The sequence below is a fragment of the Zootoca vivipara genome, unplaced genomic scaffold, assembly GCF_965207765.1.
Source record: "Zootoca vivipara unplaced genomic scaffold, rZooViv2.hap1.1 HAP1_SCAFFOLD_29, whole genome shotgun sequence".
Classification (NCBI taxonomy): Eukaryota; Metazoa; Chordata; class Lepidosauria; order Squamata; family Lacertidae; genus Zootoca; species Zootoca vivipara.
Window position 1 is genome coordinate 15,739 of NW_028291075.1, and position 16,576 is coordinate 32,314.

The following is a 16,576-nucleotide window of genomic DNA, read 5'->3' on the forward strand; positions in this document are numbered from 1 at the left end:
CTTCCCCCGACGCTTTCTGCGCAATTCCGGAGTTGGGGGGACGGGTCTGCCCCCCTTCCTTCCCCCTTCCTGTCCCACCTGGGACGATGGCTCTTCTACCCTGCCAGAGCCTTGGACACCACTTCCTGTTTCCCCACTTGAGCTGGAGCTTTCCCTCTTTTCAGCCTCGCTCAGGGCTGGGCTGGAACTCAGGAGGGGAGGGGCTTCGCGATACCCCTTGTCCCTCACATCCACCCCCCTCCCAAGCCCCCCTTCTCCCCTCCCGAGAGGCTGCACGGGTGTCGGTGGTGACTGAAAGCCTAAAAACTCCGTGCTGTCCGAGCCGGTTGGTGTGAACACCTCCCCCCAGTCCCGTTGGCCCCCTCCTTCCTCCTGGGAAGACGGAAAGCCCAAAAAGTCTGTGGCCTCAGAACTGGTGGGGGTGAAAATCTGCTGCCAGTCCACCTCTTCTCCTGACTGGATGGACCTCGGAGATGCCCATATCTCCTCCTCCGTGTCCTCAAACTCTGCTTCCCATCTCCATGGTGAACTGCTTTCCCCCTCCTGTGCTTCCTCCTCCTCCCACTCCCGTTCCATGTGCCAGGGCTTGGGCCTGTGTGGGAAGAGGGCGTGGAATTATTCCACTAAGAATTCCTCCTGTATCTGGGTGGCTGGGACCCACTCATTTTGGGATGGCGGGGCGTCCTCCCATGCCATGAGGTACTCCAGGCCCCCCACCCCCCTTCGTGAATCAAGGATGGCCGTTGCTTCATTGAGTGGCTCCCTGCCTCCTCTCTCCCCCCCTCCCTCGGGGGGCTGTTCGCTGCCTCGGAACCTGCTACTTTCCCTGTACGGAGACAGCAGCGATCTATGAAACACTGGGTGCACCCTCATGTCCTCTGGCAGTGCCAACCTGAATGCCACCGGGTTGACCTGTTGCGTGACCGTAAAGGGGCCCAACCTTCTGGGTGCCAGCTTCTTGCACCTCCCTCTGGTGGGAAGGCCCTCCGAGGACAACCAAACCTTGTCCCCCACCCTGATGACCTCCCCCGGTCGCCTGTGGCGATCAGCCCCCTTCTTGTATGCTTCCTTGGCCCTCTCCAAGTGTTCTCTGAGCTGCTGGTGCACCGTCTCCAGTTCCTCTGCCCAATCCTCTGCCTGTGGGCCCTCCTCCTCCTCCTCCCCCTCCCTCTCTGGGAAAGATCTGAGGTCGCGCCCATAGTTGGCCTTAAAGGGCGACACCCCTGTGGAGACGTGCACTGCATTATTGTAGGCAAATTCTGCCAGTGGCAGGCGATCCACCCAGTCCGTTTGTCTCTGGCTGACGTAGCATCTCAGGTACTGCTGCAGAATGGCGTTGACCCTCTCCGCCTGTCCATTGGTCTGCGGGTGTCTAGCTGTCGACAAGCTGACCTCCACCTGCAGGAGGTTCATGAGCCGCCGCCAGAACCTGGAAACAAATTGGCGGCCTCGATCCGAAATAACCCTTAAAGGTAATCCATGCAGTCTGAAGACGTGGTCAACAAACAGTTTGGCCGTCTCTTCTGCCGAGACTGCCCTGGCACACGGTATAAAATGGCACATTTTGGACATGAGGTCCACCACCACCAACACTGCGGTCTTGCCCCTGGAAGAAGGCAGGTCTGTGATGAAGTCCATGGACACCACTTCCCACGGCCTGTGCGGTGTGGCTAATGGCTCCAGCAACCCTGCTGGTGGTGCTCTGACCACCTTTGCTCGCTGGCAGTTGTCACAGCCCTTTACATAGTCCCGAACATCCTCCCGCACCCCTGGCCACCAGAAGTGTCTCATGACTAAGTGAGTGGTTTTGTCCCTTCCAAAATGACCCGCCGTTGGGTTGTCGTGCATCTGCTTGAGGACCTTACCTCTGAGCTGGGTGGTGGGCAGGTACAGTGCACCCTTGTAGAAAAGCAGCCCCCTGCGTTCTGCAAAGTCTTTTGCTTGCTCCCTCCCCCCTCGCAGCTCTCTGAAGATGCGGGTGGCGAACTCATCTGCTGCCGTCAGTGCTGTGAGTTCTGCCTCGCTCACCACTGCTGCTCCGCAGGACCATGCCGACGGGGGAAACACGTGTCGGGGTGCTGGTGGCAACTCCTCCTCCATGTACTCTGGCTTGCGGGAGAGGGCATCCGCCCTGACATTCTGCTCCCCCGGTATGTAGTGGATGGAGAAGTTGAAGTGCGAGAAGAACTCTGCCCACCGTATCTGCCGCTGGTTGAGCACCCTGGCCGTTCTCCAGAACTCCAGGTTCTTGTGGTCCGTGCACACCTGAATGGGGTGCTTGGCACCCACTAGGAAGTGCCTCCAGTGCTGGAACGCAGAATGGATCGCGAGAAGTTCCTTATCAAACACCGTGTAGTTGCACTCTGGCTGGGTCAGCTTTCTGGAGAAGAAGGCACAGGGTCTCCACTCTCTGTTGGCATCCAGTTGCAGCAAAATGGCTCCCACAGCTTTGTCTGAAGCATCTGTCTCAACGCGTAGGGGCGCATCCTGCACCACGTGGAACAAGTTCTGGTCTGAGGCGAACACCCTCTTGAGGCTCTTGAACGCTGCTTGCGCCTCTGGTATCCACCTGAACTTCTGCTTGCCTCTCAGGCAGTCAGTGATGGGGGCCGTAACGCGAGAGAAGTTCTTGATGAACTTCCTGTAGAAGTTGGCGAAGCCTAGTAGGCGTTGGGCATCTTTGCGTGTCCTGGGGCTGTGCCAGTCCAGGATGGCCTGCACCTTGTCCTTGTCCATCGCTAGCCCCTTGTCTGACAGCTTGTAGCCCAGGAAGTCCACCTCCTTGGTGTGAAACTTGCACTTCTCCAGCTTCACATACAGGTGGTTCTCCTTCAGGTGCTGCAACACCTCCCTGACATCCTTCACGTGCTGTTCCGGGTCATTGGAGTAGATAAGGATGTCATCTAGAAAGACCAAGCAGTTCTTGAAGAGGAGGGACCCCAGGACGTGGTGCATGAAGGCCTGGAAGCATGCTGAGCCCCCTTGCAAACCGAAGGGCATCACCAGATATTCAAAAGAGCCCAGCGGCGTGAACATCGTGGTCTTCCACTCATCGCCTTCCCGGATCCTGATCAAGTTGTACGCCCCCCTCAGGTCGAGCTTGGTAAAGATCTTGCCCCTGTGTGCCGCTGTCAGGAGATCGTCCACTCTGGGCATTGGGAAAGCCACTGGCTCTGTCACTGAATTCAGGCGTCTAAAATCCACCACAAGACGGCGCTGTTGCGTGTCTTTCTTGTCCACCCAGAAGACCGGGCTGCCCCCTGCTGCCTTGCTTTCTCTGATGAACCCCCGCCTGAGGTTCTTGTCTATGAACGCACGCAGATCCTCCAGTTCCTGATCTGACATGGCGTACAGCTTGGCTGGGGGTAGCGTGGCCCCTGGCACCAGGTTGATCTGACAGTCAAAGGACCTGTGAGGGGGTAGGTGGTCGGACTCCGCTTCGCTGAAGACCTCCTGCAGGTCCCAGTACGGTTTGGGTATCGCCTCACCCCCCTTGACGTGCATGGTGGCCACCGTGGCTATGGGAGGCCCCTCCCCTGGTTGGCGCTGCATGCAATGTTCCAGACAAAAGTCCGATCCAAACGTGATGCATCTCTGGTGCCAACTGATGGAGGGGTCGTGGCGCGCCAGCCAGCTCATGCCCAAGACGATGGGGGGGGTCTGAGATGGTGGTGACGTTGAATGCCAGTGTCTCTGAGTGCCTTCCCACTGTCATTCTCATGGGGGGGGGGTCTGGTGGGTGATGGCCCCTCCCAGCAACTCCCTGCCGTCTATGGTGGAGACGTGCAGGGGAAAATCCAGCTGCAGAAGTTGGATCTGGTGCGCTTCTGCAAAGTTTCTCGAGAAGAAGTTGGCCGAGGCACCACTGTCGATTAACGCGAGGACCGTCAGGGGATAGCCATTAGGGAGCGTTAGCGTCACTTCTAGAACCACCCCTGCTCTGGGGGGTGGGTGGGCTGGTGCTGCTCCTCGCTGTGCGGGTGGGTGGGTTGGGGCTGTTGTTTGCTGCTTGCGCCTGGCTGCTGCCCCTTGTCTCCTGCAGCCAGGCTGTCTCGTTTCCCTGCTGTGGTGCTGCGTCAGTGGGGGAAGGCACAACCGTTCCCGCCTTTCCTTGCCACTCCCTGCGATGTGGGCAGTCTCTGACGCGATGCTGGGGGGAGTTGCAGAGAAAGCAATTCCCGCCTCTTCCCTCCTTGCGTCTTGGCGCCGCCGGGGTTTGAAAAGCCCCCGCGCGCGCTCCTCCGATCTCCATCGGTTCCGGCTCTGGGGCTGGCGTGGGCTGGGCATGGGGTGGGCCCTGGGGCGGGGCTGGATGGTGGGATCTGTCTTGGGAGCGTGGGAACCAAGGTCTGTTGGCGCGCGCTGTTTGTTTGTCGTTCCATCTGGATTCCTGCCTCACCCCCACCGCCAGCGCCGCTTTGCTCAGCTCATCCATATTCTTAGGTTTAGGACCTCTTGCTAGTTCATCCTTCACGTCTGAGTGCAGCCCCAGATAGAAAGCTGACTGCACAGGATCGCTGTGCAGATCCCACCCCAATTTGTGCACCAGCATGGTGAATCTCGCCCAATACTCTCTTACTGTCAATTTTCCTTGTGTTAAATTATGCAGCTCCTCTTTAGTGGCTTCCATTTCACTGTCACTTGCATACATGATTTTTAAAGCTTCTAGAAATAATTTTGCATTCTTCATGCAATCATTCCTTTGCGCTATGAGTGGTCTGACCCATTCGCGGGCAGCCCCCGTCAAGTGCTCTATGATAAAGGAGACTCTGTGTGCGTCATCTGGGAATTCTGCATCATGCAGTTCCAACGCGTAAGTTATCTCCGTCTCAAATCCTAGGTACTCTCTCGGGTCGCCGCTAAACTTGGTGACTAGGGTCTGTCCCCTCCTCACTTGGACTAGCTGGGGCTGGGGCACCCCCCCACCTCTCGCAGCTCTTTCCTCATCCAGTTTTTTCTGTAAGTCCAACACCATCACCCTTAGCTGCTTCTCAGTCTCATCTTTCGCTCTCACCTGCTCTCCCAGCTTGTTCAGCTCCTCCCGCGTTCCTCGCGCTTCCTCCTGAGCGGCAAGTAATTGCTGGTGTGCCTGCGCTGTCAGGTTCTGTAATTTCTGTAATTCCTGTGCCGCGGCTTCGGCTTCCAGCCTCCACTGCTCAGCGTCTTGCGCGCTCATCGCGGCCGCTCCAAAGTAGCCAGAAAGACTTGGAGGTTGCTGTCACGGTGGCCGGAGTGGGCTACTTCAGAGTAACGACTCTACACAGCTCTGCATTTTATCTTTTATTGGTGCTGAGTATTTACAGTGCTAATGGCGGTGCTATTTACAAAGACACATCTGCTCAGCTTGAATCAGAACCTCCAAGTGGCTTTTGGCGCGTCTTGCGCCAGCATAACAACTTGGGGAGACCCATCCTCTTCCCCCGACGCTTTCTGCGCAATTCCGGAGTTGGGGGGACGGGTCTGCCCCCCTTCCTTCCCCCTTCCTGTCCCACCTGGGACGATGGCTCTTCTACCCTGCCAGAGCCTTGGACACCACTTCCTGTTTCCCCACTTGAGCTGGAGCTTTCCCTCTTTTCAGCCTCGCTCAGGGCTGGGCTGGAACTCAGGAGGGGAGGGGCTTCGCGATACCCCTTGTCCCTCACAGCATCGGTTTGCCTCTGTTTCCATTCTGCTGCAGTTCGGCTTCCAAAAACCAACCACCATGTTTTTTTATCTCGCTGTCTGCTATGACAGTACAGTGGTACCTCGGTTTAAGTACACAATTGGTTCTGGAAGTCTGTACTTAACCTGAAGCAAACTTTCCCATGGAAAGTGATGGAAAGTGGATTAATCCGTTCCAGATGGGTCCGCCGAGTACTTAAACTGAAATACTCAAACCGAAGCATACTTAAACCGAGGTATGACTGTATTTTAATTTGTCAATGCAAAGGAAACACAATGTGAGCAACACAGAGGTTCATGGACCGTGCTATTGCAAGGTGCAGCTTCCTAACTTAACAGGAGAGATGAGTTAAGCCGGCTCTTTGATCTGTTTTATATTTCTTCTCTGGTTCTCTTTTGTAAGCTATTTTGAAAATCTAAATACATGTTTTCAAACAAACAAATAAACAAATAGTCATTTCTTTCTCATCCTGGTATTAAAAAAAATAAAAATAAAAATTTCCACAATTTCACATAAAATTCCAATACATAATAAATTTTCCTTTCTTTTTCCTACTTTCCATCCCATTTTCCATGCTGTTTCTTTATTCTATCACATTGCTGCACCCTTACTTCCCTCTTTTGTATCATAGCAAAAATACAATAATCTCTCATTATTTCCATTGCTCAGTTCAAATCCTGCTTGCGGATTTGTGATATTATAATATTTCTTCAAATAGTCCTCAGAAGACTTCCATTAAACATCAAACAGTCGTGGTGAAGTTCTCTTATTTTAGCTCCCAGCTTTGCTTATCCATTCTTTTGAACTTCTTCATCTTTCCATTTCTGTGCATAGAGAATCCTAGCTGCTGTAGTTAAAGACACAAATAACTTAACCGTCTTTGGGGGAAATTCTGTCCCTAGAACCCCCAAATCTTCACTTTTGTGTTGTTTCTTTTTCTTTGGGGAGGGGGTATAAACACTCTGAACATCTTTTTTATCATTTCCCCCAAATCCCTCGTTTTCTTTCAGGTCCACCACACTTTCTTATCCCGGTCTTCTTCTTTTATCTTCTTCCAGCTGCCCATGGTTGTAAAGGAGATTTACAACCATCTCCTGAGGATCCCAGACTCCCGGGCAAAAGAAGAGGCTCTCATGGCAGTCGTCAACCTCGCCACGAAGCGTCTGAACCCAGTGGTCGACAGCCTCTTGGACTGCTCGATGGACTGTGATGAGTAAGGATCTCTAAGAGATGACCGTGTTGCGGGGGATAGATCCATTTTGCCTGCAAATCTCAGGATGTCTCAGATGCCCTGCATAACCTCGATCCGCCAAGCCAGGCCACAGCCCATCAGCCACGGGTGGGGATTTCCCAACTCTGTGGCATCTCCCAGGTTTTTGAAGTAGAGTTGGCAACTTTCTGCCCTCGGGAAGCTGCTTCCTCTGTGGGAAAAGCAGTACCCACTGTGGCTCAAACCTCTGTTCAAGATTCAGATGGAAGCCATGCCAGGTTTTCTACACTCACACACACACACACACTCACACACCCCTTCTGGACAGTTGCGAGGGACAGGGAACAAATTCAGTTTGGGTCACTTTGAAGTGAGAGCTTACATCATTTGCCGTTTCCAAAATGAGAACTGTCCTATTTCAAAATTCACACTATTCTGAATTTTTCAATGCAGTTCTCCAGTCAAGTAACACACACACAAAACACACACACACAAAACACAACACACAAATGCATGAACTGGTGGTGGAAATAACATATAGGAAGACATAAAATTAGGGGAGATTGCTTTGCAAAAGGTATATCTGCCAATGTGCAAAGTTTTCGTGATGTGGAAATGGGGAGGGCTAAATTTAAGGGGTTTCTTCATTTATATTTATTTATATTGAATCTTGTACTTGCAAAAAATTGTGCTCCGAGTTGAGTTGTCATTTCTTTCTTTGGTAATGTATGTGCAATGTAGAGAAAACAGAAAAGGCCTGACTTTTTTTAAGAAACGGGGGGAAATAAAAATTCTCTTTTGAAAAATTGCAGACAAGCTGCAGCCATCTGGAAGGCCTTGGCGGCCAATGCGTATTGCCGCCCCAAGCTGCTGAGACCCCTCCTTCAAAGGCTACAAAATGAAGACCCCAATGCAGAGGTCACTTACAGGCGACGCAGCACTTCTGTCATGCCAATGGTGGTACGAAGCCCCTCCGTTTCTCTCTCCTGGGTTGTTCTTGAATGGGAGCTGGATGGGGCTGGGGGCTTCTTGCAGGGGGGGGGGTGTTCTGCTTAGCAGCATCTTAGTGGTCCATCGCTGTGGGGCAGGAAAGGCTCATCTGGTAGCAGGGGGGGGGGACACCTGCTGATTTCTAAGAGCAGGCCGGGATATTTTGGGGTGTCCGCAGTCCTTCCTAAGACCCATCGAAATATAAGAATGGAGAAATAAGAAATATAAAGAATTGGCAGCAGAAAAGAGAAAGCAAGGGGGCCTGGGGGGGGGTCTTCTGGAGCACAGCCCTGGCTCAGTGGCAGCGCACCTGCTTTGTATGAGAAGGGCCCCAGCATCTCCACGGTTGGGTGTCCCTCGCCTGAAACCCTGGACAGCCACTGCTAGTCAGCGTAGACAATACGGAGAGAGATGGAGCAGGGGTCTGGGAGATCTTGGCCTGAACGCTGTTCTCCTGTCCTTTTCCCTCCAGGCTACCAACGTTTTGTGCTGGCTGCTGTCGCTACCTGAGGCTGGAGCTATAGTGGAGGACAAGTTCGGCCACCTCCTGCTTGCCCTGGCCACCCAGCTATACTTCTTGCTTGGGGCGAGCAGAAGAAGTATAGCTGGCCCCCGCCTCGACCCGCTGGCGTAAGGGACCTGCTAATACATTTGGGGTGGCCCTCCCTCCCTTCTCTCTCTGGGCGCTTGCAAGCCTGACCCGTGGCCGTCATGGCTCAGCCCTCACCAAAGAGATAGGCTTCATTTGGAGATGGAGGCCCTGCTTCCCCAAGCCCTGTGCTCTTCAGTCCTTTTGGAGCACAACTCCCACCAGCCCCAGCCAGCGCAACTGGGCTGAAGATGCGAGTTGTTGTAGTCCAAAACATCGGAAGGACACTAGGATGGGAAGGGATGTTGGAGACTCTCCCGCCCGCACGATGGATGGGCTGATTGGGGTGCCATGGAACCTGAAGTCTCCATCACGTGCTGGAAAGATGTGGGAGGGAGGCTGGGGGAGCTGGGGGTTGTGGCTGGATCCATCAGGCCAAGCAGCTCAAGACTGCAAGCTGCCAAGGACCTCCAACTCCCCAGGTGAAGCTACCCATCATCGGAGGCCCCTCTTCATGTGCCTCCTCCACGAGAAGTCCGGCGGGTGGGGCCTTTTCTGTGGTGGCTCCCCATGAGTGGGACGCTCTTCCCCAGGGAGGCTTGCCTGGTGCCTTCCTTAGATACCTTTAGATGCCAGGCAAAAAGGTTCCTCTTCAGTCCGGCCATGGGCGGATTAACACCCGACGCCCTTTCCATTGCTCGGCTTTGTTCCGGCTTCTATGATTTCTTTGGTGCTTTTTATCTTGTGTTTGCCCCGAGATCTACGGGTGACGGCAGGATACAGTTTTTTTAATGGATAAATGAATAAATAGAATCTTCTTCATTCTTTCCCTTGATTCAGGACCACTGTGCAGGCCCTGCAAGACCTCATCCGCACTGGTGGCTACGCCAAAGAATACAGCACATTGCGGGAGGAAAGGTGCTGGGAGATGCTGGCAAGTCCAGGAGGCTTTTTCCAAGGCATTCGTCTTCTGATAAGGTAAGTTGGTGAAAAGGGCTGGCAGGGGAGGCCTGCTTTCTGGGAAATGGGGATCAACTTACTCTTGATTTCATGAAATGTGTATGCTGTTTGATTGTAATAAAACAAACAAACTTCCAAGAGATTAAAAGAGCCATGAGAAAAACTAACCAGATGAACATTTGCACCAGCTTTCGAATCATCTGGGTAGGCTGGTCTCAACAAGAATGTTCTTACAGGGAAGGTGTCTGTTTGCTCTCCAAAGTTGAGGTGCTGACACACTCCATGTTCTTACAAACGCAGAGCAGGCATTCTGTGGTGCCTGAAATAGTGCCACTTCCGCCAATCGAAGAGGTCGAGTGGTAATATTATGACCATTCCATGGATTCTCCAGGAGGCATTTCAATGTCAGCCTGTAGATCAGCTGAAACAAATGGCCAAGGCAGGAATAGGCTGCGTCCTGAAAAGACATCTCTCAAGCGTCACAGGCCGGGCGGGGTCAAGAGGGAATCCCCCCCCCCCTTTACCACTCTCCTCTACATCCGTTTGCATTCACCAGTGTTTCCTAAGTCGAACAGGGCAGACCAGATCCTGCCTGCAGGGGGGTTGGAATGAAATCCGGAAGAGCAAATCTGGATTCTGGGGTTGGCTCGAAAGAAACACTCTTGTTTTGCACCCTTTAGATCTGGGCTGTTTCCTGCCGGCTCAGAGTTAGGCAGGAGCCTGGACCTTCCCCTTCCCCTTCCCCCTGTCTTCAGCAAACTCTGCTGGTTTGGAGATTGATTTGCAGGATACTGCCCTGCACTCTCAAGCATCCCTGCCTTGACAGATCTAGCTACCGTAGATAGAACTTGGGTGAAATTGGAGAGGAGCAGAGGGTGGGCGGGGTGCAAGTAAGGAAGTATTATTATTATTATTATTATTATTATTATTATTATTATTATTATTATGCCAGCTTCAGGCTTCTGCATCCTCTGATTTTGATGTTTCAGGACCTTGTTCACATGCTCCAAAGTGCACCTCAGAACGACTTTCAAACAGGCCAACGACTACTTGCACCGCCTGGACGCTAAAGAGAGGGCAGTTGGGATGGCCTTCTTCTCCGAGGTGAGAGTCGGAAACGGGGAAGGAAGGCCTGCAGGCGCTCCTGCTTTGAACCTCTGTGTGGCACACAGGGCTGGGCTTGGGCGGCTGCAGCCTCTTCTCCTCCCATGGGCGTACCCAGCGAGGGGCAGGGGGGAGCTGCCCCCCCAGAAGCAAAAAACAATTACCGTATTTTACGGACCGTAACCCGCACTTTTCCCCTCCAAAAACTGAAGGGGAAAAGTCGCTGCGGGTTATGGAAATCGGGCTGTTTTCGCCCCCTCTGAGGCTGCAGCCAACGACAGGGGGGAAGGGGGGAGGGGGGAGGAGCAGCCTGAGCTGGGGGGGGGGGCGGACAGGAGCTCCTTCCTTCCTTCCCCCCTCTTTCTTTCTTCCTTTTCTCTCTCTCTCTCACCCCTTCCTTCCTTCCTTCCGTCTCTTCCTTCCTTCCGTCTCTTCCCTCCCTCTCTCTCTCTTCCCCTCTCTTGCCCCCCCCCCCTAGTTTTGATCCTGGGTATTACCTTCCTCCTTCTCTCTTGGCTAAGTATTGGCTTGGTAGCTGTTGTGAGAGTAGCCCAGTGGGGGTGTGGGGGTGTTTGTGTGTTCATTTTTATTATCGCTCTGCAATTCTTTGCCCTATCTCCGCAGAGTATTGTGTGCTGGCTGCTTGCTTTCGTTGGAGCACATGGCCGGTCACTGTCTCCTCCACTGCCTCTTTTCTTTACTTGAGTCTGGGGGATTCCCTGCCTGGGGGGATTCCTTGCCAGCAGTTGCCCTGTCCTCTGGGGGGGGGGGAGTGTTGGAGCTATGGAGGGGAACGCTAGTATTTCAGCCTCCTTTATTTTTGGATTCCTACAACTTTTAAGCAACTGTGCACATATTCAGAACTGGCAATTCCTTGGGAGGGGGTCTCCCCACATTGTTAATTTTTAAGTTGCTCTTGGAGTTTAAGTTGATTTTGGTTTTTTCCTAACCTTGAAGCATCTTTTTTTCTCCCCTTTAGCTATACTTTTTACCGTTTAATTTTTTTCTTCCCACATTTTTTGTTACCATTACAGTATTATTCTTACTTTTACTTTTTAACTTCATTAAAAGAGAAAAACCCTTTCCCCCTCCCCCAATATCAACCCTTCTACATCACTATTATCACCCCATCTCCCACTTGTAAGACATAGACTCCCCCCTTCATTTTATACACCTTTACTCATCTCCTCCTTATCATCCTCACCTACCCCACTTCTCACCCCCCACTCCCACTTGTCTCACTGTTGTTTGACTGCTGGTTGGCCTGCCTTTGAATTGAAACCTGCTTGTCTGACTCTTTTTGAGAGGGGAGCCTTTTCTTAAAAAAAATTAATAATAATTAAAATACTGGGTGGAACAAAGCCGGGAAGCTGTTAAAGATCTGGGAGACTGAAGCAGGAGACCGAGGTGGGTGCAAAACGAAACGCAAGGGGAAGAGGGGGTCAACCCCAATGCCTCTTCAACCTCCTCTCCAGGAGTGGGAGTGAGGGGAGAGGTGGGCTGAAGAGGACCACCAGGAGGCACAGCCCCAACCCCTTGGAGGAAGGCCTGAGCCCAGAGTCCCACTGGGAAAGACCTCTGGGTTTCGCCTTATTTGTCCCCCTTTTAACATATTTTTTAAATAAAAAAAAAGTTAAAGAATTAGTTTTTGGTTTATTAAAGACAGTTATATATATATTACAATGAGACATTTTTGTTATTTGAACTATAAATATCGTGAAGTTATGGTGTTTTCCTCCAAGTGACACACCACCCGAGTTATGCTCAGTTTTTGGGCGCATTTTGACACACCAAGCTCACTGATCTACCGGTATATTATCTTCCCCCTGGTGAAGCAAAGATCTACCTCCCCAGCCCTCTTTTCTGCTGCGTTGGTGGCTGTGCTTTAATTTTTGTTTCCCCTCCCGTTTTTCCTCACCGTATGTATATATAATAACATTTGGGTTTCCTTCGCCTTTTCCGTGCTGAAATGTCACAGCCTGAACGACCATGGCTTGCACCCCCCCCCCAGTGCTGCCCAAGGGAGGAGGCCAGAAGCAGTGGCCACAGAGAGGCCATGGAGGGGCAGCCGCCACTGTCCTTGGGGACAAGCTCTTGCTCATCCTCCTCATCCTCCTCCCCAAGCTCGGTGGCAGCAGCTCTGGCAGGGGACAGAGGGACATTCCGGGATCAAAGCAGAAGCCGGTTGGCTTTCGTACCTCCGGGGCTGTCCCTGGGAAATCAGGACACTTGGAGGGTCTGGGGTAGTGAACTTGGCTTTTCGCGACACTTTCTTTGGCCTTGCACACCATCAAGTGTTTTCTTTCTTTCTCAGCTCCTTTTTTACCCGGAGACAGGCCACCATTTCAACGTCCACTACATATTAGACACCTTGATTGAGTGGATGGTGGCCCCCAGCCCCCTCATGCAGATGGGCAGCATGAGGGGGCTGGGCTACATCCTGGAGGACCCCCTGGCGGTGAGAGATTATTATTACTATTATTATTATTATTATTATTATTACAATATTATTTATACCCCGCCCTCCCTGGCCAGAGCTGGGCTCAGGGCAGCTAACACCAAATAGAAATTACAGTAAAATGTAGTAGAAGAAAACAACAACAAACCAACAGTTACTTAAAATACAGCTTAAAAGGCAGGCTCAGGATTAGCCCATAAATCAAGACCATACAGGGAGGAAACATCAGATACCCACCCGAGCCAGCTATCCATGCTAGTCCTACATGGGCCATATTGAATTACAGTAGAAATTGGAGTTCTTGGTAAGTTCAAAAGTAAACAAAAAATTACAAGAACTCGGGCCAGAGAGGATAATTTCAAAAATTCTTCACAAAGTTTTATTCAGGATACCTTCCAGTGAACATCAACATCAGGACAAGGCCCTGTTTCGATGATTCTTCATCAGCTGGAATGTAAAAGTTAACATAAATCTTGTAATGAGAAATTATTCAACTCTTTAGATATAAGGTTTTAACAAATAAAAAGGACAGAGACTGTATTCAAATAACATTACTGATATATCTGTGAGTGATCAACATAACTTCAACCTTATAGTCTGCTTTCTAAATCAAGATTTAAACTGCTTGTAACGTACAAAAGGCTTGTCTAAACTTAAATAAGAAATCCTCTTACAAAATATAATAGTCCTTGTTACAGGAATACTTGTAGTTTTCTACAAACAGAGTTATAATACTTGTAAAAAACAAAGGTAGCTTACCGAGGTTTCTCAGGTCTAAGTGTACCAAGTATGTTTGCTTTGCTAACTCAAATTGTTTTGAAATAGTCCTACATGGGCCAGCAAAAAAGCCAAGGGGAAATGTATATACCAAATCCCACATAAGGGGTCAGAGTGAGTCCAAGCCAAAGGCCAGGGGGAACAGCTCCATCTTGCAGGCCCTGCAGAAAGATGTCCAATCCCGCAGGGCCCTGGTCTCTCGTGACAGAGCATTCCACCAAGTCGGGGCCAGTGCTGAAAAGGCCCTGGTCCTCCTTGAGGCTCGGGACCCCCAAAGGGTTGTTCTTTATGGACCTTAAGGTCCTCCGTGGGGCATACCAGGGGAGGCGGTCCCATAGGTACATTAATGCGTTAAGAAGCTGGAGTTTAACAAAAGACTAATCTGGAACCTGGGTTGCCTTTCTGCCTTTCCCGTCCCCAGTTGTCTAGGTACACCAAGAAGCTGCCGGGGGTCCTCCGGGAGCTGAGGGAGCTGCTAAAATTCACCAAGCCCGAAATTCGGGAGGCAGCGGCCCTTTTAACTGGTAATTGAAAACGTTATTGTTGTTGTTGTTGTTTACCCGCCCCATGCCCCAAGGTCCCAGGGTGGGTTACCACTTTTAAATACAGGCAGTGACTGGTTTCTTGCAATTGGTGCACCCAGCGCACTGGAGGTGACCCAGAAACGTCACCAAAACATCATTAAGATGTCACTGAAAGGGCAGCGCAAGGGTCAAATGGAGGTGGGGTACGGCAGGGCGGAACAAGGGTGGGGTGGAATGCTTTAGGCAAAACGAGGATTGCCTGTATTAAAACAGAGGTGCGCCCCTGAAGCTTTTTGTGCCCGGGGCAATCCCCCCAGTAGCCCCCACTACACCACACCATTTGCCCTGCAAGAAATCCTGGAGAGCCCCTGTTAGGCAGTGTAGACGGTCCTGAGCTGGATAGAGCAATGCTTTGACCCAGCACTAGTCAGCTTCCTAAGTTCCTACCATTAAACCAGCAAATGGTTAAAGTGATCCGGAAGTTGTTAGCCCCCCCCCCCCTAATAGAGTACCAACAGCCTCTCGGCCTCCGGTCTGATGAATGTTTTTAAGCTGGACAAAGTATCAAACGCAGGAACTGATCATTTTCTATTGCTCTGTCTAGGGTTCAATGCACAATATTTGAAACCTGACGTGGTGAGCAGCAAAGAAATTGATGCCATTTATCGGGGTGAGTAAGGATCAAAGCATTTTTCCAAAAGCAGTTTTTTTCTGCTGCTTCTTCAGACATAGACTTACCATGCTAAATGTTGTTCAGTCCCAAAAACAACAGCAGATTTTAATTCCTTACACCCAGAAACATATTTTAAAGACCTTTCACTGGAGCCCAGCTCCCTTCCCAGGCTGCTTTTCTTTGCCATTGCAACCCCGCTGTTTTGCAATTCTCCTGTCCTGTACATCAGCCCCCTCCTGGTGTTGTTGGACTACAACTCCCATCAGCCAATGGTAAGGGGTTTCCCCCCCAAAAAATTCTCCTCATTTCCACATCAATGTAGCCCCTAGAAACAAAAAACGGCCAGTCCTGTCTTCTCTAGCTTAATCCTAGAAACCTCTTCCACGTCAACAATCCTGAGCTCCGCAAGCGAATGGGCCTAACTCTGTTCCTGGCAGCTCCTTCTGTCCTTGCTCCTGACAACACATATCCCTGTCCCTCCTTTGAATTTATCTCTTTAAAGATCTCTACACTCTGTGATTTATAACCCTGTTCTGGCGTGGAGAGAGGATTGGAGGAGAGGCTGGCAATGGCTCCTGGCCACAATGGCTCGGCTTCTGAGCACCAGTTGCGGGAAACCACAGGAGGGAACCGGGCTCTGGTGCTTGGGTCCCACTTCTGGGTTTCCGGTTGGCGCATCTGGTTGTCCATTCTGAGAACAGGACGCAGGACATTGGCCTGATCCAGGAGGACTCTGCTGTGGTTCTCATGTTCCTTCTTCTGTTGCAGCTCTCCTGGACCTTCAGGGAGACTTGGACGTGGCTGTGTCCACTGCTGCGGTGGCTGCCAGCGAGGAACTGCTTAGACACTGCGGCAGTAGGGTGTGTCATTTAAGGACGAATTTATTTATTTTTGGGAATTTGCTCAATGAGGGGTTCTAAAAATATGTTATTGCACACGAGGAATCCAAATATGCAATTATTTTTATGATTGGTTGATGATTAGCTTGGTAAATTGAGATCTGTTTGAAATACACTTTAAAAAAAGCCAAAAACTCGCATTTTGAAGCAAAACTTAAAGTTTTTAATAATTTTATACAAGACGAAAATATAAATAAATTTTGTTTCCAGCTATCATTACTTTATCTTATAACGTCCTATTATAGTAAAAAAAGAAGAAAAAATTATGGCAACCTAACTGAGTGGTAGGTTCCTTCTGCATTTGAATTTTTTTTCGCCTTTTAATCTTTGGTGGCTCTTTGCGGGGTATATAAATAATAAATTGTTCTTGTTGTTGTTGGCATGAAGCTGGCAACCTGAATTGATATCCAAGCCGTGGGTGGTGGGTGGTCATTTCAGTCTCCTTTCGTTCCTCCCCAGACCAAGTGAAAACATCTTGAGGAGAGTCAACCACTGGGAAGACTAGGACCTTACTAAGAAAAAAAGTATCTGAAGGAGTCGATCACTGTATGATAAAGTTGGACAACGACCCCCAAGGATCTCTCACTCAGCCACCGAATTGTCCAGAAGCTGTTCTTCAGGAGTGCCCAAACTCCTTCGCAGCCTGTTTTCACACATTCTGCCCGACACCAGCTCTGCAATGGGCTTGCCTTTGTGACTTGCTAAATTGTTTAGATCAGGTACTGAAAAT

General features: G+C 50.9%; 1 protein-coding gene across 1 annotated transcript in view; it reads left to right on the forward strand.

Annotated features, from left to right (window-relative positions):
• The window catches only part of LOC132592788 (maestro heat-like repeat family member 5), a 141,490-nt gene that overhangs the window by 14,249 nt on the left and 110,665 nt on the right, over positions 1–16,576 (forward strand). The window contains exons 11-16 of the mRNA XM_088660188.1: positions 6,721–6,875; positions 7,685–7,832; positions 8,335–8,492; positions 9,292–9,429; positions 10,401–10,515; positions 12,830–12,973. Coding sequence (XP_088516314.1) covers positions 6,721–6,875; positions 7,685–7,832; positions 8,335–8,492; positions 9,292–9,429; positions 10,401–10,515; positions 12,830–12,973 — 858 coding nt within the window. The remainder of the gene's footprint in view (positions 1–6,720; positions 6,876–7,684; positions 7,833–8,334; positions 8,493–9,291; positions 9,430–10,400; positions 10,516–12,829; positions 12,974–16,576) is intronic.